General features: G+C 57.3%; 1 protein-coding gene across 6 annotated transcripts in view; it reads left to right on the forward strand.

The window, feature by feature from the left end:
- The window catches only part of COL18A1 (collagen type XVIII alpha 1 chain), a 76,111-nt gene that overhangs the window by 11,560 nt on the left and 42,270 nt on the right, over positions 1 to 22,281 (forward strand). For 2 of the 6 annotated variants that reach the window (XM_045196587.3, XM_024562412.4), the window contains exon 1: positions 18,455 to 19,198. The exons of 1 other annotated variant lie outside the window; for it this stretch is intronic. In XM_045196587.3, the coding sequence (XP_045052522.2) occupies positions 18,526 to 19,198 (673 nt within the window). In that variant the 5' untranslated portion in view covers positions 18,455 to 18,525. Of the gene's footprint in view, positions 1 to 18,442; positions 19,943 to 20,916; positions 20,986 to 22,281 lie in introns of those variants that run through there. 3 more of the 6 variants (XM_045196579.3, XM_045196584.3, XM_045196591.2) reach the window with 3 other exon arrangements.

The following is a 22,281-nucleotide window of genomic DNA, read 5'->3' on the forward strand; positions in this document are numbered from 1 at the left end:
AGGTCATGAGGGTCACCCTGGGTGGGTTCTGAAGGTGGTCAGTGTGGAGCTGCAGGAATTCAAAGGGTGTGGGGAGCCGGGCAGACAGACCTCCTTCACCGTCTGGCCCAGCCCCCTCGACAGCTGTCGGGGGGATGCTGGGCATCAGCTGGTTGTGATGGTCATGAGGCCGGAGGCCAGGTGTGAGCGGAAGGGCTGGCATGGCCGTCCTTAGGCACAGTGAATGCTCATGGGCCGAGTGAGAGCCGGCATCCTCTGCGGGACAGGGCTGTTCTGTGGGGCAGCCTCCTCCAGCCTGGTGGGCAGTTCCCAGAAGGTTCGAGAGACTTAAGGTGTCTTACTTGTGACCAGCTGTCATGCTCCCTTTCCCGTGTCTGCAGGGAGCTTCAGTTTGGACATCGCCTCACTGGGCTCAGGGTATTGAGAATGAAGGCTTACGTTTGTGTAGCCCCAGGTCCTAGAAACCTTGCTTGCCAGTCATGCTCGCCAGTGTGGTCGCCTTGGAGAGTTTCTGTCACCTCTCCTTTTCCTCTCTGCGTTGGCCAGTTGACTTGAAGAGAGAAAGATGTGGGAGCTGCCCACCCCCCCCCCCCCGGGAGTTTCCTAGGTGGGGGTGGGACCATAGGAGGTCAAGTGCAAGTGCACAGACCAGCCTGGGCCACCGACTCTGCTAGGGTGTTTGACTTCGGGACAGTGGGTCAGCCTCGTTTTCTGAGTCCTTCTCTCTGTAGGGTCAGCCCAGGTCAGCGCCTTCTCCCTGTCCCTCCTGCGGAGCCCTGGCCATGAGTCAGCCAGGTCCCTGCTGAGTTAGTTAGCTCAGGCTTGGCCAACCATTAACCAGTCAGATCAGCCCCCCACCCCCCGCTTTGGAAGGATGACTTAGTTTTCATCCCAGTGATTGTCAGCAGCCTCCCCACAGTGTCAGGTGGCCCCACGGCTGCTGGCTGCTGGCTGCTGGGGGCATGTTAGGACCCCAGACCACAGGAGCTGCTAAGACCTGCTTAGGATCCCAGTGGTGGAAGGAGCATTGAGTGGCTGTGAACAGCAGGGGGCTGAGCAGAGGTGTGAGGGACAGCCACTCTAAACCAGGTCTCTGAGCACACGGGTGACTCGCAGCCCTTGTTACCAAGGATCCTAGAGAACGGAACAACCCTCCTTGCAAAGACTGCATGTGTGTGTGTGTATACATGTGTGTATGTGGGAGGATGTGTGTGGTGTATGTTAAACTGGGCCTCCTCTGGAGCATTTATATGGGGCCAGGTCAACTGTACCACCTGGACTGGTGTGGCTGTGGGGTGGCCCGAGCTGGGGATGGCCACGCTGCTGCTTATGTGTGGATGTTTCCTCCCTGTCTCAGCTCCTCACAGCTCCTGCATCACTTGTGTCTTCCCTCCCCCTGCCCCTCTTTCCAGTGTGAGCACTGTGTTCCCAGAGAGGACTCGTGTCCTGGGCTCCCTCCCTGCCGGCACTCCAGATGCTTCTGGGTGCAGACCCCAGGAGGCAGGTGCAGGGCCCCCCTCCACTCACTGGCAGCCCCACGAGGCGTCCTGTCTCCCGCCCCCACCCCCAGGCGCTGTCTGGGATGCTGCTTGGCGAGGGTGCTGAGCCTGTGGGTTGGACGCCGCCTCCTCCCGAACAGGCTCCCTCCTGCCCCTGGCCCGTCAGCCTGACCTCACTGCCTGCATGTCAGGACAGCGCCATCCTCAAATGGGAGGGAGGCTCAGGGAGGCCACCTGGGATGCAGGGTCTCTGTGCTGAGGGTGAGCTCCATTATGGACATGTGGGTGACATTGGCTTTCGTCCTCTGGACCTGTGGTTCGGTGCATCAGCCGCTCTGCTGGACTATGGGGTCCCACCAGCCCTGAGCACCCAGCGCTGGTGACCATCCCAAATCCTGCCAGCCTCTGGGTTTTGATTTCGTGCTCAAAAGGCAGTTGGCTCTGACTTTTTGGCAGTCAGCTTGGGAGCGCCAGGCCTGCTGCTACTGCTGCTGCTGCTGCTGCTCTGGGGCTGATGGAACAGGGAGGCGAGGCCTTGAGGAGTGGACTCAGGAATTCAGGTTGGCACCTGGGCCGTGAGCTCAGGTCTGACTCACAGCTCTGACTAAGGGGGCGCGGAGGAGCGGAGGAGCCGTGACTCAAAGCCCTGGGGGCCTCCTCTGTGGCTCCAGCTCCTCCAGACCGAAGGCTGGTTCCCAGCTGCTTCCTGGCCGCTTCTCCGAATCCTCCAAGGAGCTGGGACACCGGGTATCCTGAGGTGGTTGGATGTGCTCATGTCACCTTCCCCTTGAAGCCCTCCTGACTACCCCTTCCTGCCCCTCCACAAGCACCCCTTGTTATGTTCCATGGAGACAGGGCCCTGGTTCCCTCAGGGCTTGAGAAGTGAGTAGAAGAGGGAGTCTGTTCTTTGCATGTGCTGCATGGTGGGCAACCACCCTCTGCCCACTGGGTGCAGGTGGTGACTGGCTAGGCGTGGCCAGGGGTGGGGGGCTGGAGGTCAGGGGGCTCCAGGACCTGAGGGGCAGTTTCCACGTGCATGCTATGCTCCCTCTCCTTGGGTGGGGAACAGTAGGGTTCCTTTTCATTGGGGTAAAATTCACACATCAAAACGTTAACCATTTTAACATTCTCAACGTTATCCAACCACCTCCACCTCCGGTTCCAGAACTTTCTCAGCTCTGAAACACTGCCTGTTATCAGCCAGCCCCTCCCTGCCCTCCCCCAGCGCCTGGCAGACGCTGACCTGCTTCTGTCCCTGTGGATTTGCCTGCTGTGGATACTGCACATAATGGGACCCTACCCTGTGTGTCCCTTCAGGGTCTGGCTCCCGTCACTGAGCACCATGCATCCTGCGACCGTCCGCACTGTGGCCTGTGTCAGCCCTTCACTCCTTTCCTGGCTGAGTAATGCTCCATGGTAACTCTTGAACTTTTAAAACAATGTTTATCGAACAGAAGCATCTCTAGATGGGGGCTATGGCTGACCCAGGACCCCGGGCAGGTGGAGCTGGAAGCAGGCACTGCGTGGGCGGCAGGTCGTTCTGTGGGTCACCGTCAGTGGCCGTCTCACTGGGGGTGCTGTACAGGCACATCCCTGCCGTGTCCGGTTACCTGTCTCAGCTGCCACTTCAGTGCCCTTTGTGAGCCGACCATGGCTGCTGAGTGACCCTCAGCTGCAGGTCTCCGGGCCCATGGAGCCCGGTGGCCTTGCCCCTCCTCCTCTACTGGTGCAGGGGCTGGGAACACGTGTCCCTGAAGTGGGGGTTGGGACCGGGGTCTTTGTGGTGTCCCTGCATGTGCTGTGGCTCTCGGTGGTGGGTCCCTTTGCCCTCCAGCAGGGAAGGCTGTTTTGAAAGGATTAACATGGAAGGAAGGGGGGCCTCCCCACCACCCCAGGCCCTCAACCACCTGTCTGGTTGCCGGGGGAGAGCGTTCCAGGTGGGGCGCCTTGGCCTCTGCCCCAGGAGGGGCTGGGCCCACCCAGGGCAGGCTCAGGGTCACTCTTAGTGACCCTGGGTCTGGTTACAAAGGCGGGTAGATAATGTGGGTGGCTGCCTCAGCAGCGGAAAACCCAAGAATGTGGAGAGGGCTGGTCCTGGCCTCAGGTCCTGCGGTTCCTTGGGGGAGTTTGCTTTCATTTTCAGGCAAAGACCACACTGGAGGCCTTTTATGGCCGGGCAGAAGCCCCCAGCCCTAGCCCTTTCATCAGCAGGCCCTTAGCAGCGACAGGCTGGCCCAGGACGCTGAGGTCACGAGGCCCCACCGGCATGGCCACCCCACTATCACCTCGCACACATGGCAGCTCTGCGGGTGTCAGGGGACCGAGGCATGTCGGGGAGATCTGAAGGAACCAGCAGGAGCGTGTGGGGAACGGGCACGCCCTCGAGGCCTGCTGTCCAGCAGGCGCCTGGTCATTTGTCTTGCAGGTGATTTATTTGCAGGGCTGGGGGCTGACATCCCAGGAGGTCACATTCCAATCATAACGGCTTATCTGGGCTGTCAGGCTGGCCCCAGAGGGGACCTGAGACAGAACAGAGCTCTAGCTGGTTTTCCGTTCTTTCAGTGGGGTCTAAGGGAGGAGGTTGGTTGGGAGGTGGTGTTTGCAGAGACCTCCCTTAAGCCCCTACTGTGTGCCCCTACTGTGTGCGGGTCGGTGCTAGAGCCCTGCGTCCACCCCCCTCCCATTTACAGCCAGGGGTTAGGTGGGCAGGACCTGCCCCATAGGGCAGCCATAGGGTGTGGGGGAGGGGGACTTGTTCCAATGGAGGTTCTTGATGTCCCCAGAAGATGGTGACATTGGCAAGGCCCCAGTCCTGTGCTGGGTACCTTTCCAAACCCTAGAGAGTTCTCCGCAGGCCCCAGGAAGACCCCCAGCTGCCCTCTGTGGCTTTCAGTATCTGTCCTTGAGGCAATTTCAGACACAGGCCCAGGACTAGGGATGAGTGAGGACTGGGGTGGGTGAGGACCATGCTGGCTGGGGCAGGAGTGGGCTGTGGAGGATGGGGAGGCATGAGGGCATCCTGAGCCATGCCCAGCCGTCCATGGTGGGAGGCATTTACGGACAGTCTAGGGGACCCCAGCCTTAAAGTCCCCTGGCACTTTGACTCAATCAGTTGCAGTCAGGGGTAAAGGGAGTGAAAACTCACCACGGGCCGGTGCCTCCTTGGACCTTCTGTGCGCTGCGGACCACAGCCTGTGGCTGGGAGGGCATCGGGGGCGGGCGGGTCACCTCAGGCTGGGACCCTGGCAAGGAGCACCCTAAGGGGGCTCAACAGCTCCCTTAGGTCCTCCTTTACTTGAGATGTCTCTGCTTTCCCACATCATCCTCAAGGCTCTAGAGCAGGTCACCTGGGTGACATATCTTTCATGCCTCTGGGGGCTCCTTGCTGTGAGGACAGGACTTGGGACCCACTCAAGTTGCCTGCTGGGAAGGCTACCTCGTCCCCTCCTGCCCGAAGCTCGCTCACTGCTTCATGTGTCAGAATGACCCCCTTGTCCGCCCACCAGCCGCCCGGAGTTCGGCCCAGTGTGCTGCTACGTTGACCCCAAGAAACGCCCCCTCCGTTGACCCCCATCGTCCCCTTTTCCTGCAATACTGGAAACTCCAAACAGGTTCCAGTGAAGCACAGTGATTGCACAGATGTTAATCCTCTTTGAGACAACTTAATAGTTTAGCCAAAGAAAATAATCACAATGGTTTCATTTTGAAAGGGGTCACAGACTCTCTTTAATGTTTAATTTCTTTTGACCTATAAGTATTATAGAAGAATAAGGAGAGACTGTCGTTTTGTTCAGATGTCAGGAGGAAGTTTGGATGATAAGATGAAACATTTAGGTCAAGCTTTTAAAATTAAAGAAAAAAATCTTTTTTAATAGGTACATTCTTAAAAGACTTTCAAATATGAGGTCCTCACTCCCTGCCACATGTGTGGGTGGGACCATCCTGGTGCTGTTTGGGATGAAGGGTCTGAGCCGGGCTGGGTGTCGCCCTGGGTGGCGCTGGAGGCTCAGAAGGCCCAGAAGGCCCGGGCAGTGTGCGGGCTGGGCGGGTCCCGAGCAGAGTCCTCCTGGCCTCCGTGGGCTTGTCCTTACCACAGCGCTGTCTGCAACAGCAGGTTGGGGAGCCAGAGCAGGATGCATTTCTGAGTCCTGGCTCCCTGTGTGCCGCGATGGTTGCTTCCATTACCTTGACCGCCAGTGCCCTGGCCAGTTGTGCCATTCTAGTGGGTCCTGTGCCTTTGCTGCACCTCACTTTTTCTCTCCTGCAGCTGGGCCCACAAGAGAGCCAGCTACAGAAGGCACTGGGAAGATGTCGTGATGGTGCCGAGAAGCATTTAGCTGGGGGACAGGTGCCAAGTGATGTTGATGAGCCTTTTAGGGACCCCCACGCCCATAAACAAGCTCTCTGGAAACCTAGAGGGAGTGGCTTCATGGAGCAGGTGGGGTGACAGTGGCACCTTTGCAGGAGGACTGGGGGGTGCAGCAGCATCTCTGCCTGTTGACATCAGCCCAAGAGCACGGCGGCAGGGTGACGCCTGCAAGGACAGACGTGGGGGGCCCTGAAACCAGAAACCTGGCCGTGGTGGGCGTGGCCCAGTGGACAGTTTGTCCCTCCTGCTCGACCTGAGCTGCAGGCCAGGTACTCTTCCTGGGTCTGCCGGTGACGCGTGCAGTTCTAGATTCTGTGGCATCTGTAAGCAGGGCAGTGCCGACTACCTGTGCAATCAACAGGGAGAAGAATCCCAGAGTAAGAGACTGGATTTGCAACTTGGGCCTTCGCCAGGTGGTTTTGGGTGAGTGTGAGGGCGCAGGCTGGCAGCTGGGGAGAGTTGGGGGTGCCGTCTCATCCCAGCCAGGAGCCCTGGCGGGTGCGAGCTTGCACACTGGAGCAGACCAAGAGCAGAGAGGTGCTGTGGCCACTGAGGAGTCTCCTATGGGGTGAAGGGGTCAGGTCTGGCCTGGGGCTGGGGTGATTTGGGGCTCACTGTGTCCTCTCTGAGAAGGAGCAGTTTCAAAGGGAATCCATCTAAAATCCTGCTTCAATGCCCTCTCCCTCTCTCCGTCTCTTCAGTGAAACATCTGCATGGGTGACACTGACTTTAACAGTCATTTCATCGGGCTGTCAGGTGGGGACCTCCTCTGAGAAGTGCCCAGCCCTCTGGGAGATGGGGGAACATGCTCGCTGCACCATGCCTTCCTCCTCCTGTGGGCTGTGGCTGGGAAGCAGCTGCCTCTGTCCTAGACCATCCAGCCGCACGGAGGGGGGAACAGCCCTGAGGAGCTGGGTCAGTGTGAAGAGGGACTGTGCCTGGCACCCCTGTAAAACCAGCCTGTCTTCAGATGAATCAATGCTCATATTTATAACTTCCTGCAGACCACATTTCTTGTGATTTTAAAGCTTAATGGAATATCCATGTCCAGCTTTTATCTGGAACAAGATGGGCTTTTAATTAGGTGGAAAGGTCGACTTTGTTGGATGCCAGCTGGGCTGAGGCCGAGGACAGAGCTGCCTGGGCTGCAGATAGGAAGGGGCCGTGAGGATGGATGGACTGCCCCTGGAGTGTCCAGCCCCCATGGCTCCCGTCAGCAGGTATCACTGCCCCCACTGAGGTCCGAGCTGGTTCAAGTGCCTGAGGTCTGACGGTGGTGGGGAGTGCCACCCACTCTCACACTCACTCCCTCTCATGCTTATGTGGAGCTCACACTCACACATGCCCAGGTGGGGCTCCCAGAGCTGTCACTGACTCTGGGTGAGCAGGCGAGGGCACACCTTCTCCGGCCTCCTCCTTTCCGAGCTCCCTTGCCAATGTCTCCTTCCTCTTCTGCCAGCCTTGCCAGGCCGCCCTTGGCATTGTCTAGGGCTTGGGCCCATCTGTGGGGCAGGCGGGGCTGGTTTACAGGCAGCTTTTCCCCAGGAAGGGGAGGGGGCCCTCAGGTTTGGAGCCTGCCCAAGGCCACGTTTGCATTGGGCCCTCCGATGGCCCTTTGATTACTGGCCACTCGGGATGGCATGCTCCTGGCCCACCTGCCACAGGGTAACGTGTGTTACCTAGGGTGCCGGAGCATTGTTATCATTCTCAGGGAAGGCAGTCTCCTGTCCACTGGAGCTGGCGGGGCTGTCTGTGCAGCTGGAAGGACACAGGTCAGACACCCTGCTGCGACAGGACATAGAAGTGAGTTCCGATACTGACTGACCCAGTGCCCCTGAGAGTGGTGGGAGACCAGGAGGGTGTCTGCGCTGCGTTGCTCCTCTCTGTGCTGAGGTGGGCTCAGGGAGGGGCGGCACCAGTTTACAGATGTTTATAGCCATTCAGCATCTTTATTGTGTTTTACAAAAGTCTTTGCCTCAGCAGCGGGTAGAGGAGTAAGCTGGTCCTGGCCCACAGTTTGAGAGGCAGTGGCCTGGAGGTCCAGATGTTCAAAGGAAACTGGACACATTAGGCTGCTGTTTAGGGGACCATCCAGTGGCTTTGAGGGGACAGGGCGGGGTCCTCAGAACACGAGGAGGGGCAGAGGGATTGACTGCAGAATGAAAACTAAGTGTGGCAGAAAAACGAGGGCCGGCCAGGAGGAAGCCTGTGCTCTGAAAACAGGGCACCTTGACGTGAGCCGCCAGAGAAGCCCCTGGAATATTGGGGCAAGGATGGAGAAGGGGCCCCTTGAATGAGGAGAGGCAGGTGCTGGCAGCGTAGCCAAAGACTACACCTGAGAAAGGGCAGGAAGTGCGGGGTGGGTGCATGTCCTTTGGCCGCTGTAACAAAGTCACAGAGCAGGCTTATCCCTTTTCAGTAGGAGGTCAGAATTCCAAAGGGAGTCTCCTGGGGCTGAAATTCCCCTGAGGGTTCTGGCGGAAGAGTCTATTTCCTGGCCTTTCCAGCCTCTAGAGACCCCCACTTCCCTTGGCTGGTGGCCCCTCCCCCATCTTCACAGCTGACAGTGACCAGTTCAGTCTTGGTTCTGGTTTTTCTGCCTCCCTCTTCCCCTTTCTGGGACCCTGGTGAGTACAGTGGGCCCACCTGGATAATCCAGAATAATCTCTTTATTTAAGGTCAGCTGGTTAGCAGCAACCTTAAACCACCTGCACCTTCATTCTCGCTTGTCAGGTAACAGCCTTCTCACAGGCCCAGGGAGTAGCAGGATGTAGACCTCTGGCGGAGGAGGCACCCTTCTGCACTGAAGTCCCAGAGATCCACGTCTCTCCCACCCGCAGCACACCCATCCCGCGCCAACATCCACACAGAGGACGTGTAAAACACCACTTCCTCCCGGCAGGCGCCAGTGCCGAGCACTGGGGCAGTGATCAGGGCTCCTTGTCGGGGGCACCCACCCTCGGCTACTTAGAGTCTGAAATTTTCATGCTGTTGACCAGGTGACCCCATTTTGGGAGTCTGTGCTCCAGAAATCAAAGCCCCCGCCTGTCAGGACATCAGCTCAGCGTCACTCAGAGCGACCCAGCCAAACAAACTCCAGGGGCGGAAATGCACGTGCTCTGCGAGGACCACTGGCATAGGGCAGAGCTGGGGTCCGCTCCTGTGCCTGGCGCACCCTCCCCCACCTGGGGAGTCTGAGGAACAGAGCCTCGGAGTATGCAAAGGTCGCCAGGCCATGGAACCCAGGGGTTATTAGCCTTACTTCTTATGCCTTTATATATTCAACATGTACATTTCTTTCATATTTAAGAAGAATCTGACCAAGTGAAGAAAAAAGTGAGCTTTGGGTTCCGGTATACTGGAGCAAAGCCTGGATGAGAACTCCCAGGTGCGTGGCGCCCCCTGCTGGTCAGATGCCAGCACAACAGCCTGTCGCTCCCAGTGGGACCCAGGGTGTCTTCCACCCACACCATACAGATGGGATCAGCGTCTGCAAACCTGGCCACACCCAGCATGGTCTTGGTCGAGTTACTGCCACTTTGGACACTTTTAGATGCATGAAGTGAGTGTGGCTCGCGATCTGAAAAGGCAACACAGAGCCTGGCGTTTGCAGGACGCTCCCTCCATGTAAAATGAATACCCCAGGCCGAACCAAACAAGTGAAAACTGAAAGGGGGGTAGACTGAAGTGTGTCTGGGCAACTTCCTGTGAAAGCAAAGCGAGAAGTCCCAGGCCAGCCAGTAGCCTTGCTCCCTTGTTCTTTCCACCCCTCCGTGTCGCCAGCAGCCGTGAAAGGGCAGGGGGCAGGGAGCAGGGACACGCTTGTCGTGGTGCTGGCGGAGGGCTGTGTCCGGTTCTCTGGATGTGTGGGAGGCAGAGCTTGAACCACAGCTGTCCGTTCCATGACGGTTCTGGCACCAACTTGCCGTCCTGATTGCATTTCCTGGACTCTGGGTGCAGTTGACTGCTTTCTCCGCAGGAGTGCCATTCCTTGGGGTTGGGGGGAGGTTACGGAAGGATCCAGAGGCTGTAATTTCCCCCTGACTTCTTGGCTCACAGAGATGGCCTCCAAGTGGGTGGCCTTGGACGGGGCCCCTTGCTCTGAGGAGAGTGGGAGCTTCAGGCCTGTGTGTGGCTATGCAGGGGCGGGTGGCTCCAAAGCTTGGGACCAGGGTCAACCTGTTGTTCCAGGGTCCTGGGTGTGTGTCCCATGGGCTTGGGTCTGCATGATTTATTTTACACCCACCTGCCTGTAGGAGTCACCCAGGAGCTTTTCAAAATGCTAAGGTCCGACCATCCCGCCTGCCCAGCACACTGGGACGACCTCTGGCCAGGCCCAGGCTGGAGGGGCTTCTAAACCCCCAGATGACTGGAAGGTGGGAGCAGGGCGGGAGCTGGGTGAGAACACGGCCTCCCCCGAATTCACGTTTGTGGGTAAAATGAGGACACGCGCGTTCGGACAAGATACGTCCATTCTCCTGGACTGCTGTGGGCGGCCTCACTGTGCCTCCAGGACGGCCACTGGCCCCTCCTGCCACCCTCCTGCTGGCCAGGCCCTGGGGGTTGCCCGGACCGTCCTCGGGAGAGCCCACTTCCCAGAGCCGCCCTTGGCAGAATCTGGCCGTCTTCAGCAGACTCGAGCTTTGCCATTTTCTGGGGTCCCGAGGGACCGTTGAATGCCCATCCCCCTCTGTGTCTCTTGGACACATTTTTCTTCTTATCACCCTCCTGGTTTATTCTGTGGAACAAATAGTTTTATTTTTCTTGAGGGGAGGGCTCGGTGTCAGCCCCAGAGTGTGGCACCTGCAGGTGGCGCCACCCTGGAACCCATGGAGGCAGCAGGGGCCTCCATCCGCGCGGGCCAGGTACCAGTAGCTGTCCGGGCTTTGTGGAGAAAGCGCTGTGGGTCCCCTCCCTCTGTCCATGAAGGGATACCTGTTGTGTGCTGGGTGACTGCCACCTTTTGTGTTCCCACTATTAACAGCTATTTCTCGATTCCGGCTATGCGCTGGAAATGAGGTGAGAGAGGAGCAGGCCTAGGCGCTGCCCGAGTGGTGGTCCGTGATCAGAGCAGGGTCTGGGGTCACCCAGCTGCTCCCTGGTCCAGCCTGCCCTTGTCAGCTGTGTAGCCCAGGCCAGGCCCAGGGGTCATGGTGTGGGACCCAGGGGTATGGGTGGGTTTCGGGTGTCAGCACATGGGAGGTGCTTGACTTACAACCCCAACCAGACTGGAGTGAAGCTGTCACAGGTGGGAGCTGATCAGGCCAGCTGTTCCCCACCCCCTCCCTGTGGGAGCCCAGCGTGTGAGCCGGCCCAGCAGCCCTCAGTAAAATCCAGTTAATGAGCAACCTGCCAAACTCTTAAAACCTAACTGGACCGCTCACTGCGCAGTGTTCCGGCCAGTCCTCGTCTTCCCTGCTTGTCGCTCTGCAGACCCCACCCTCAGGGGCCTAGCTCCGCAGCGGAGACAAGTTTTGGGGGGTGGGGGGACCCTCTGCGTGGTACTGGGGCCCACCTGCCTGCCTTGGCCAAGGCCTGCCATCTTCCCATCATGCTCTCATGGGTTCTAGAAGGCCACGGGAGCAGGACAGGGCTGTGCCTGTATCTGAGGGTCCTGGGATGAACCCACATTTAGAGTTCGATTTTTCTATGGAGGGTGAAGCAAGGATGTGACGCTTGGGTGCCAGGTTTCGGGAGGCTGAAGTGAAAACACTGGTCAAATATTAACTTCCTGGGTCAAGCACCTTTGTTTGAAAGAGGCACCGTCCCCTGTGCACCCCGTTGTGTGTCCTTGTTCACAGACAGGACACCTGGACTCTGCACCTGGTAAAGAATCTGCAAAGCGGGTCTCATGGGGACACTGGAAAGACACCGGTCCTAGAAAAGGGACCTTCTTTTCTGCTGGCTTGCAGGGCTGTCTGTGCCCCTCCCTGGTGGCCAAGTGGGTGTCTGGCCCTTCCAAGGGAAAGGCCACGTCACCACATAGGAATGTGGTGTCCCTTGGTGGGGAACCTGCTTCCTGGGGGGATGGGAGGACACATTGCTGCTACTTCTCATCATCTTCCGAGAGGCTGCCTCCCCCGGTCCCACAGCCCAGACTGAAGCAGTCACCCCGTGTCCTCTACCCTCTCCCACCCAATTTCTCTCCTTCATATTCACTTCGTGTCGGCTTTCCCTGCACTGTGGCTGATGCAGTTCCGTGCCCAGAGCAGGGCAGTAGGAGCTCAGCACAAATCTGTTGAATAAAGGAAAGTATGCCCCTGCAAGGTAAAGAATTAATGCACAGGGACAGGGGTTACTGTGGGACCCTGGGTCGGGGGTCCTCACTGCCCCATAACCGCTGTGGGGCCAGCTACCTCCCACCCTGAACTCCCGCCCTCCTGACTGAAGTGCACGGGACAACGGCAGGTCGGGAGGTTTCGGTTCTGTAGGCCGAGGGGTGCCGTTCTGACGTGCCGTGCACACGGTGAGCACCCAGTAAACGGCAGCCTCGCCCACAGAGGAGCGAACAGCAGCTGTGGTGTGAGGACTGCGGGCTGGGAAGGAGGCCCTGTGTTTCCTGAACGAGACCAAGGATAAGCTTGAAAATCTTCACTAACAGCAAAGATGACCAGGGACCAAATCTCTGTTTTTTAAAAAATGGCAACACTCCCTTAGAAGATGAATAATGCTGAACAGGAATTGAAAGGAAAGAAATGCTTGCGTCGAATAGATTTTAGAGATCAATCGCACTAACAATCAAATAAATGCATATTAAAGCAGCATTTAGTACCGCATGGTTTGAAACCGGACGTGGTCTCCCTTGGCTCTTCATTTAAACAGCTCTTGAGAGAGAGTGTACATACCATACAATTCACACTAACTCGGAGCTGACAGTGTAGTGGGTTTTGTATAATCAAAGATGTGTGTAGCCACCATCACAGACCATTCTAGAAAATCTTCATCTCTTGCAAAAAAACCCCCCCAAAACCTTCAGTTGTCACCCCCATCCCTGAACAACCACTAACGCACTCCCTGTGGATTTCTGTACTCTGCATGCTTCGTGCAAACGGAACCATACTCTATGTGTGGCCTTTGTGTTTGGCTTATTTCCCTGAGCACAACATTTTCAAGGTTCATCGACACTGTCGTGCTTCACTCCTTTTTATGGCCGAATAATAACTCCACTGCACAGTAGGCCACACTTCGTTTACCCATTCAGCCGCTGGCGGACACTCGCATTGCTTCCACTGTTGGGCTAACGTGAGTAATGCTGCTATGAACGTTCGCGTACAGTTTTGTGTCAGGGGTGGGACATGTTTACATCTCTTAGGTATGTCTATGCGGAGAGTAGAATTTCTGGGAGCAGCCAGGCTGTTTTCCTAAATGGCTGCCCGCCTTGCATCCTCACCAGCTGGGTGTGAGGGTTCCCACGTCCTCACATCCTCACCAGCACTTGCTGTTACCTGACTTTCCAATTCTAGCCTGTCCTCGTGGGCGTGAGGTGTATCTCACTGTGGTTTCCATTTGCGCTTCCGCAGTGACTAGTGAGGATGAGCTTTTTTCCTGTGTTTGTTGGCTATTTGTATGTCTGTCTTGGAGAAATGCCTGTTCAGATTTTTTGCCGGCTTTTTAATTGCATTGTTTGTCTTTTTATTGTTCAGCTGTAGGAGTTCTTCATATATTCTAGATCCAAGTCTTTTATCAAGTATGTGATTTGCAAATATACTTGAATTCCCCCAGCTGTGGATTGTCTTTTCACTTTCTTGATGTTGTCCTTTGAAGCACAAAACTTTTAAAGATTTATGAAGTCATATTTATCTATTTTTTCCTTGTTGCTTAGGTATGTGGTGTCAAACGTAAAAATTCTTTGTCAGCCCCGGCTGGTGTGGCTCAGTGGATTGAATGCCAGCCTGCCAACCAAAGGGCTGCTGGTTGGATTCCCAGTCAGAGCTCATGCCTAGGTTGTGGGCCAGGTCCCCAGCAGGGGGCACACGAGTGCAACCACACATTGATGTTTCCCTCCCTCTCTTTCTTTTCCCTTCCCTCTCTAAATATAAGCAAACAAACAAACAATTCATTGCCAAATCCAAGGTCAGGAAGATTTATTCCTATGTTTTCTTCTAAGCATTTTATAGTTTTAGCTCTTACATCTGGGTCTTTGATCCATTTTAATTTAATTTTTGTGTACAGTCTGAGATATGGGTCTAACTAACTTCATTTTTTTGTCTGTGGCAATCTCATATTCCCAGCACTGTTGTTGAAGTGCTATTATTTCCCCACTGAACGGTTTTTGACACTCGGGTGGAAATCTGTCGACCGTGGTTGTATGGGTTTATTGCAGAACTCTCAATTCTGTTCCACGGGTCTGTATGTCTGTCCCTGTGCCCGTACCGTGCTCTCTTGGTTACTTAGCTTTATAGTAAGTTTTAAAGTCGGAAAGTGTGAGTTCAGCTTTGTTCTAACCCCAAACAATGTTCTAACCCATTACTATGAACAATTCTTTTGATATGTTAACAAATAAGGCAACTTTAATCAACAAATTCATAGATACAAACTATGGCCATTCAATAAGAAAGAGACAATTTGAACAGATCTCAACAAGTGAAGAGATTGATTTAAAGTACAGACCAATCTCTCTTGTGAGTGTGGACACAAAAATCCTTAAATCCTAACAAACCAAATCCAGCAACACAGGAGAACAGTTACGCATTATGAGCAAGTGGACTTTGCCCCAGGAATGCAAGGCTGGTCTAACAGCTGCAAATTGATGTAATACATCATACCAATAGAATAAAACACAAAAATCACCCAATCATCTCAATAGGTACAGAAAAGGGATTTGACAAAACTCAACACCCTTTCATGATACAAAAAAAAAAAGAATTCAGCAAAATAGGAGTAGAAGGGAACTTTCTCAACCCGATGAAAGCCCACACCTGACATCATGCTCACTGGTGGAAGGCTGGTGCTTCCCCCAAGACCAGGAACCATCAAGGAGGTCCCGCCTCACCACTTCCGTTCAGCATTATGTTCTGTTCTCAGATGACATGTCTTATATATATAAAACCCTAAGGAATCCCCTAAAAAAATTGAAACTAATTCATAAGTTCAGTAAGTTTGTAGAATGCAAGACCTTTCTAGAAGAGACCAGTGCTGGTCCACGCAGGAGGGAACTCCTTAAGGAGGCGATGGCCAGCCCCTGGGCCCCACGGTGCTGGAGGGGGAGCAATCCCGAGTGCCGCTTCTGGGGACTAGTGCGGATGGTGCCCCTGTGCCCTGGACACAGGACCAAGATGGGCATGTGAAGACCAGGGTCAGCACACCCAGCCTGAGGGGGCCGAGGGCTCAGAAGCACTTAGGAGGTTGTGGATTTGGGGGTCACTCAGTGAGAGCCCTGCAGACCGAGGTGTGTGCTCACCTTCCATGTACAAAGTCCTCATGCCCCTCCCCAGCGCATGTGCTGTGCGGCTGTGAAGGCCCAGGGGTGAGTATCAACCTGGCCCGGCAGGACTTCCCGTGTTGGACCTGGAACCTCCCAGGCACCCGGGAATCCCGAGAAAACTGTCTGCATGGAGGTGCGTAGGCACAAACAGGCCTCCACCCGGCACAGCGAGTGTTTGATTGGTTCGTTCCAAGGATGTTCTCAGAACCCCACAAAAGTGGTAGCCACCCCATGACTCCCGGTGACTCCCAGTGCCATTTACCTTGTCTCCACCCAGGCCCAGAACGCTCCTCTAACGTTCAAATCACCCTCACTGTTTGATAATATCCCAGGGCCCTCAGGCAGCTGTCGGGCACGTTCCTCCCGCTGCTTGTGACAGTCACCAGACAGCTCTGCAGGCATGTGATGCCCTGCCAGTGCCTGGAGGTGGCAGTGGCCCCAGAGGTGGGCAGGAAGGGTGTGGTCTGGAGTATTAGCGAGGAGGGATGCCCTGGGTAGCCTGCCCCCTCCCGGGCAGCAGCTGCTGTCCCTCCCGCACAGCACGGCTCCTCAGTTCCTCGTCCTGCTCTGTCTGGAAACAGGGAGTTGAGCCAGTGACCGCAGGGAGTACCTGAGTGCCCAGGGCCACTGGACTGGTAAGGGGGCAGCCCTGCAATGGGGAGTCCAGCTGTGCCACAAATGAGTCCAGAGCCCCCTCTCCCATCCGGGCAGGAGAAGGGGGAGGGCCATTGGAAGTTCTGTCCTGAGATTTTCCGAAGACCCTTGAGGCATAAAATCACATTAGTGGCAGTGAATTTTCAAGAAGACTGTTCTCTGGGCATTTCTAAGAATTCTGAGCATCACGAGGATTAATGTTGGCAACACGGCCTCGCTGAGACACAGATGTCTGCCTGTCGGGTGCCTCCACCTGTCAAGAGGAAACGCAGCGCTCGGCTGTCCTGAAACTTGAGTACTGACTCCGAGCAGCTGAGCCCCGCCCTTGGATGGCACTCATCGATCAGACCCTCCGTGTTTTCAGATGGGGACAGCTGGGGATGTGACTTCAGGGCTGTTTCAACAGAGCTACTGTCATTGCTGAACTCTGCCTGGGGGGAGAGTGAGCTGAGAGCCCCAGCACAACCTGGAGAAGACGGGGTGAGGGAGGGACTCGGGTAGAGGGAGGAACGGCGGGCGTGCCGAGCACACGTGGCGGATCTAGTGTGGACTAGTGTGGAGGTTGAAACTGTGTGAGTGTCAGTGTGTGTGTGTGTGTGTGTGTGTGTGTGTGTGTGTGATCCTGTTCTGGCTCTCCTCTTTTGGGCTCTGTAATCTGGAGCCAGGCTTCTGGTCTCCGTGCCTCAGTTTCTTTCTTCACTGGCCACGCCGGGCACTGGCTCACAGAATGAAGGCGGAGCGCTTGGCACCGTACCCGGTGGGCTGTGGCATGTCTGCTTTGCAGACAGCCCTGTTGGCAAAGAGCTTGGAGCAGTTTTTGTCCAACCAGGGGTCCCTGGGCTGTGAGCTGGAGAGGCCTCACGGCCCCTCGCCAGAAGACCACCAATCCCTGTGCTGGCAAGTGTGAGAATAGGGCTCCAGGCCAGCACCCTAACCCCCAGGATGGCTTCTGTACTCCCGCTGCTGCCCAGGGCTGGGAGTCCTCACTCTGGCTGGGCAGCACAGAGGGTAGGTGCTGGGCATTGGGGTCAGCCTGGCGGCATAAGGGAGGGCGTCGGCCGTAAACAAAGTCAGATGCCAGCGCACACAGTAAGTTCGAAGCAGCCCCACAGCAGGCACTGGCAGGACTCACAGCCACAGGGGGGCATCCTTTTAGTGTGTTAGACAAAGAAAGTGTTATCTGAGGGTTTATCAAGGGAAGGAGTCAGGACACAATGGGAACTGTCCAGCTGCACTCCGGCCTGGCTCACGCCCCCTGGAGCAGTGCCAGTCAATGTGCAGGTCCCGTCGCTGCCTGAGACACGGCCCAGAAGTGGCATCTGGTGAAGACAGAGCTGCGAGAAGGCAGGACTGGGCCCCACACCGGGCTGGCATCTGGGCTATGGGCAGGACTCCCTCACCGGCCCCATCTCATGGCCTTGGGCAAGCTTGCAGTCCCCGATCCACCAAACAGAGCCTGAGACCTGGGGAACGGGGGCGGCGGGAGGGGACCTCCTGTCAAGGCAACATCAGTCTCCATACTTGCCGTGATACCCCACTTTCTCTCGGTGTCGATACCTCACTGCCGCTGTGTTTTGCCCCTTCAAGTAGTTCTCAAGGGTTAACTCAGAAACCCCTGCCGGACTCTGAGAGGCCACTCAAACTGGAACAAGCAGGATCAGCCCCTGACGGGGCCTTTTCTAAGCAATGGAGGAAGGAGTCTGGAGTGTTACCAAAGGCCATGTGTCACCAGTGCTTGTGCCCAGGGCGTGGTCTCGGGTGAGGTGGGGCAAGAACAGCCCAATGTCTGCGAGAGGGGTGGGAGGTCCGGCAGGCTACGGAGCAGCATCTCTAAGTAGGTGGGAGCCCAAGTCCCTCACAGGTCTTCCTTGATGTTGAATGTCTCAGAAGCAACAGTTCCAACGGAAGAATTGGACTTGCAACAAGTTTCAGTTTTACAGCAGGTCGGTGGCTACAGGCCAGGCTTCCCTGGCTGCTCTCAGCTGCAGCAGCCTGGAGCACAGAGGGTGGGGGGGCAAGCGGGGCTGGGGGCTGCCGCCTCCGTGTCCTGTGGGTCCCAGCCCTGTCCAGAGCAGACACCCCAAGGGGGCTGTGCTGGGCGTCTTCTTTGGAGCTGGGCTCTGTGGAGGGCACCCAGGCTACAGGGTCAGGAAGAGGGTCCTTTCAGAAGCTGCCCTGCGGGTCAGGGTGCTGGCCTGGAGGTGAGCCAGCCAGGGATCCGAGGTGAGCCAGCCAGGGATCGGCAGCCGTCTGGCGAGAGGCAGCGAGGCCTCTCCAGCTCACGGCCCAGGAAGTTGGGAATTTCACTGAATGTGCTTAAATGTCCACTTGGCCTCCTGGAGTCTCTGGCTTCTCTTAGGAGGTGTGAGAAGTTCTCAAGAGTGCCTGTCACCTTGATTTAGGAGTTTCTGTCTTTTTTTCTTCTGTGAGAGTGAAAAGGCAGAAGAGAGAATGGCTTGGAGACATGAATGGGGTAGCTGGCTACAAGCAGTGGGCGGGCTGGGCGGGAGCCGGGCTGGCCCCACCTCCCGGACCACAGACTCCCGCCGGCCCTCCTCTCCTCCGTGCACACAGCCCTGATGGCTCCCGACCCCAGCGGCCGCCTCGGCCTGCCGCTGCAGCTGCTGCTGCTCACCTGCTGCTTCACCGCTGCCTGGGCTGATCTGCTGAACTGGCTGTGGTCATCCACTCAGACGAATGAGTCCACAGCCTTGCTGGTCTCCGTGCCCTCAGGCAGCCCACCTGTGCAGCCCACAGAGGGTATGACCACACACGTGGGCCCTCAGGACAGCCCCACTGAGCAGGGGACGGCTTCTGCCAGCCCTGAGCTGCTCCTGGAGAGTCTGGAAGCTGGCCAGGGCAAGGCCTCCACTTCCCCTCCTGCCTCTACTGCCTCCACTGCGAGCCCAGACACGAAGGAGGAGAACATTGCTGGTGTCGGCGCCAAGATCCTGAATGTGGCTATGGGCATCCGGAACTTCGTCCAGCTGTGGGATGATACCACCCCCACCGAGAATGCTTCCAAGATGGAGACGCTGGCACCTGCAAACCCCACAGACCCCCCGACCCTGCCTGGGCCCTCCAGCACCCCCCAGGAGAATGGGTCCATTCTCTGGCTGACCAGTGGGGCCCTGAACTCTCCAGACACCAAGAAGACTGAGGCTGGCAGCCTGCTAGTGCCCACCCAGCCACCACCCTCGGACAGGCCCTGGGCAATGCTCAGCCAGCCCTCGGTGCCACCGAAGTCCTCAGGTAGAACTCTCTCCTCCATGCTGGGTGGGGCCCTTCCCTGGGGGAGCCTGCAGTCCTCAGGTTGGCCCCCGGACATGGATGGCAAAGGACTCTTGCCTGAGACAGCCCATCCCGGCCAGCAGCACCAACACCCTGACAGCCTCAAGCGCACACCACTTCTGCTTCCTCTGGTGACGGGTTCCTTAGGCACGCACGCTGCCCCCTCGGTGCTCTCCCCTGACCCTCCCACCAGTCTCTCTCAGATCTCACTCTCAGCTTTAACTGGGGACAGTGGTGCTTGGGTTTCTCACGTGGCTAATTCTGTGGGGCCTGGTCTTCCTAATGCCTTCTCACTCCTCCGGTCCCACCAACCGACCCCTGCAGTGCAGCCTGTCCACCACGCCTCCAGCCGCTGCCTGCCCCTGCCGCCCTCCCTGCCAGTCTGCAGCAGCCTGGGCATCAGGCGCTCCTGGCTGCCCAACCACCTCCACCACTCCAGCGGAGAGGAGGTCCTGGTGGCTGCTCAGGCCTGGGAGGGCCTCCTCCGGTCGCACTGCCACCACTTCCTCGCCTGGTTCTTCTGCCTGCTGATGGCCCCACCCTGTGGCACTGGCCCCCTGCCCGCCCTGCCACCCTGCCGCCAGTTCTGCGAGGTCCTGGAAGATGCGTGCTGGAGCCACTTGGACGGGGGCAGGCTGCCAGTCACCTGTGCCTCACTCCCAGCCCAGGAAGACGGGTACTGTGTGTTCATTGGGCCGGCTGCAGGTAACGGCCGGCCCGCCGGCCCCACCATTTCCTTTTAGCCCGGCCAGGGCTGGTGTGAACCTGGCACAGCGCCCACCGCCCACATCCCTGGTGTTGACCTTTATGGTCAGGTGCCCGTGGAACACTCAGGAGGCGGGGGAGTGCAATGCCTCCTTTGCACGGGGCAGACTGAAGTCTGGAGAAGCCTGCATCCAACCCTAGGTACTGTGCGTGATAATGGTGGATGCATGGGGAGCAGCCCTTGCCCAAGCACTGTAGATTATTTAGTCCTCTGAGACACTCCCAGCCACAGAGGGGAAACTGAGGCACAGAGTGGCGGCATGATGTGCCGAGGGAGCTGAGATTCCCACCTACTTCTGGTGTCTGACGTCCTTTCTGTAGCCCCAGCCTGATTGGGCAGAAGGGCTGTGGGGGTGGATGCCGCAGAGGGAAAGGACTCGCTTCTCTGAAGGTTGAGAGGCCGCAGCCATGCCAGCAGTCAGTGACCCTGTGGAGCTCACGGGAGGCCACCCCAGCCTGGGCCTGGGAGCTCCGGAGCACGGTCTCCCTGCTGCTCTGGTCCAGGAGAGGGAGGGCAGCTGCAGCCTCCAGGCCCCTAGCTCCGTCTGTGTGCGTGGTGGGACTTGGCCCTGTCTTCAGTCTATGTCATGGCCCCGCCCCTTCCCTCCCTGTGGGGAGCAGCCTTGACCACTCATCCGTCCCTGCAGTTACTGCTGGTGGGGGTGGGGTGGCTGCACTGGACTGTGAGGATGCTGTTCCCTCGCTGAGCCCCTGAGGAATGTGTGGGTGACTCCCTGGCACTGCTGTGCCAGGCCTGGGGTGAAGCAAGGGGGGCTGTTGGCGTGCAGGCCCTGGCCAGTCCGGAACAAGTGCCGATGACGGGTGGTGCCCAACCCCAAGGAAGGGGCGTACCGGGGGCTGGTCTGAAGGAGGACGACGGCCGCTGACAGGGAGGCCCAGCCCTGGCCCGAGCAGGAGTGGCCCGGAGGATGTCCGGCAGAGGGACAGCCACACAGGGCCCGCTCTGGGAGGCCCAGTGTGTGGTATGTGCGGAGCCGAAGGCCCTGTGGCTGCCCCTGTGAGCCGGTGGGACTTGGGGTGGGGGGGGGTCAGGGCCCACAGTGAGCTGCATGTTCCCATGCCCCCCCACACTTGGTGCCCAGAACATCAGAAACCTGGGCTGGCAGGGGCCTCCTCCGTACTCTGCCCCCCTCCAGTGTGTGTGGCCGGGGCTGCGCCACACGGACTGTCCTGCCAGGGGCCCCTGGTTCCGTGTAAAGGAGCCTGCCGGCTCCCCACAGCCCACCTCCTCCTCCTCGGGGTGGGGGCAGGGTCTGAATACAGCAGACCTACTGCCTGGCCTCAGACAGGGCCCTGGGTCTCCGTTGCCTTGCCGGGGGTGGGGGTAGGGTGTGGGATCTCTCGAACTGCAGCTGGCTTGGTCAGCTGAGTGGCCTAAAGGGGACTTCTCACTGGACATCTGCACCGTTGGCAGGGCCCCCGGCCTGTGAGGGAGGCCGTGTCCTGAGCAGGGTCTGGGGACTCTTGCATCAGCGCTCACTGTCCTCACTGCACTCGCGGCCCCAGGCTGGAGGTGGGCTTCAGAGGTTCATCTCACCAGGGCCCCTCCTGGGTGTGGCCTGGCTGGGGAGGGTCCCACGGGTGTTTTCTCCCTCCTTTGTTTTTTTAATTTTTAGAGAGAAGGGAAGGGAGGGAGAAAAAGAGAGAGAAGAAACACCCGTGTGAAAGAGAAATATGGATTGGTGTCTCCCACACACCCCCTACTGGGGACCTGGCCCACAACCCAGGCATGGGCCCTGACTGGGAATTGAACCAGCAACCTTTTGCTTTGCCAGACAATGCCCAGCCCACTGAGCCACAGCAATCAGGGCCTTCCTTAGGCTTTTTAGTAGGGAACCATCATAATCTGGTAGGGAGGGAAAGGACCAGGAAGGTCCCAGCCCCTCTCCAGTATTGGAGAGTGTCTCCCTCAGTGACTGGAATCCCCCCCACCCCAGTTCATGCCCATGGGTCGTACATACAAGTTCTCCGGCTTCTCCATTTCCTATACTATTCTTATCCTCCCCCTATTTTCTACCTACCATTTATGCTTCTTAGTCCTTGTACCTTTTCCCCCATCCTCCCTCCTCTCCCTCCCCACTGATAACCCTCCATGTGATCTCCATTTCTATGAAGCTGTTCCTGTTCTAGTTGTTTGCTTAGTTCGTTTTTGTTTTAGGTTCAATTGTTGATAGTTGTGAGTTTGTTGTCATTTTACTGTGTATATTTTTGATCATCTTCTTTTTCTTAGATAAGTCCCTTCAACATTTCACATAGTA

Source organism: Desmodus rotundus, chromosome 2 (assembly GCF_022682495.2).
Source record: "Desmodus rotundus isolate HL8 chromosome 2, HLdesRot8A.1, whole genome shotgun sequence".
NCBI lineage: Eukaryota > Metazoa > Chordata > Mammalia > Chiroptera > Phyllostomidae > Desmodus > Desmodus rotundus.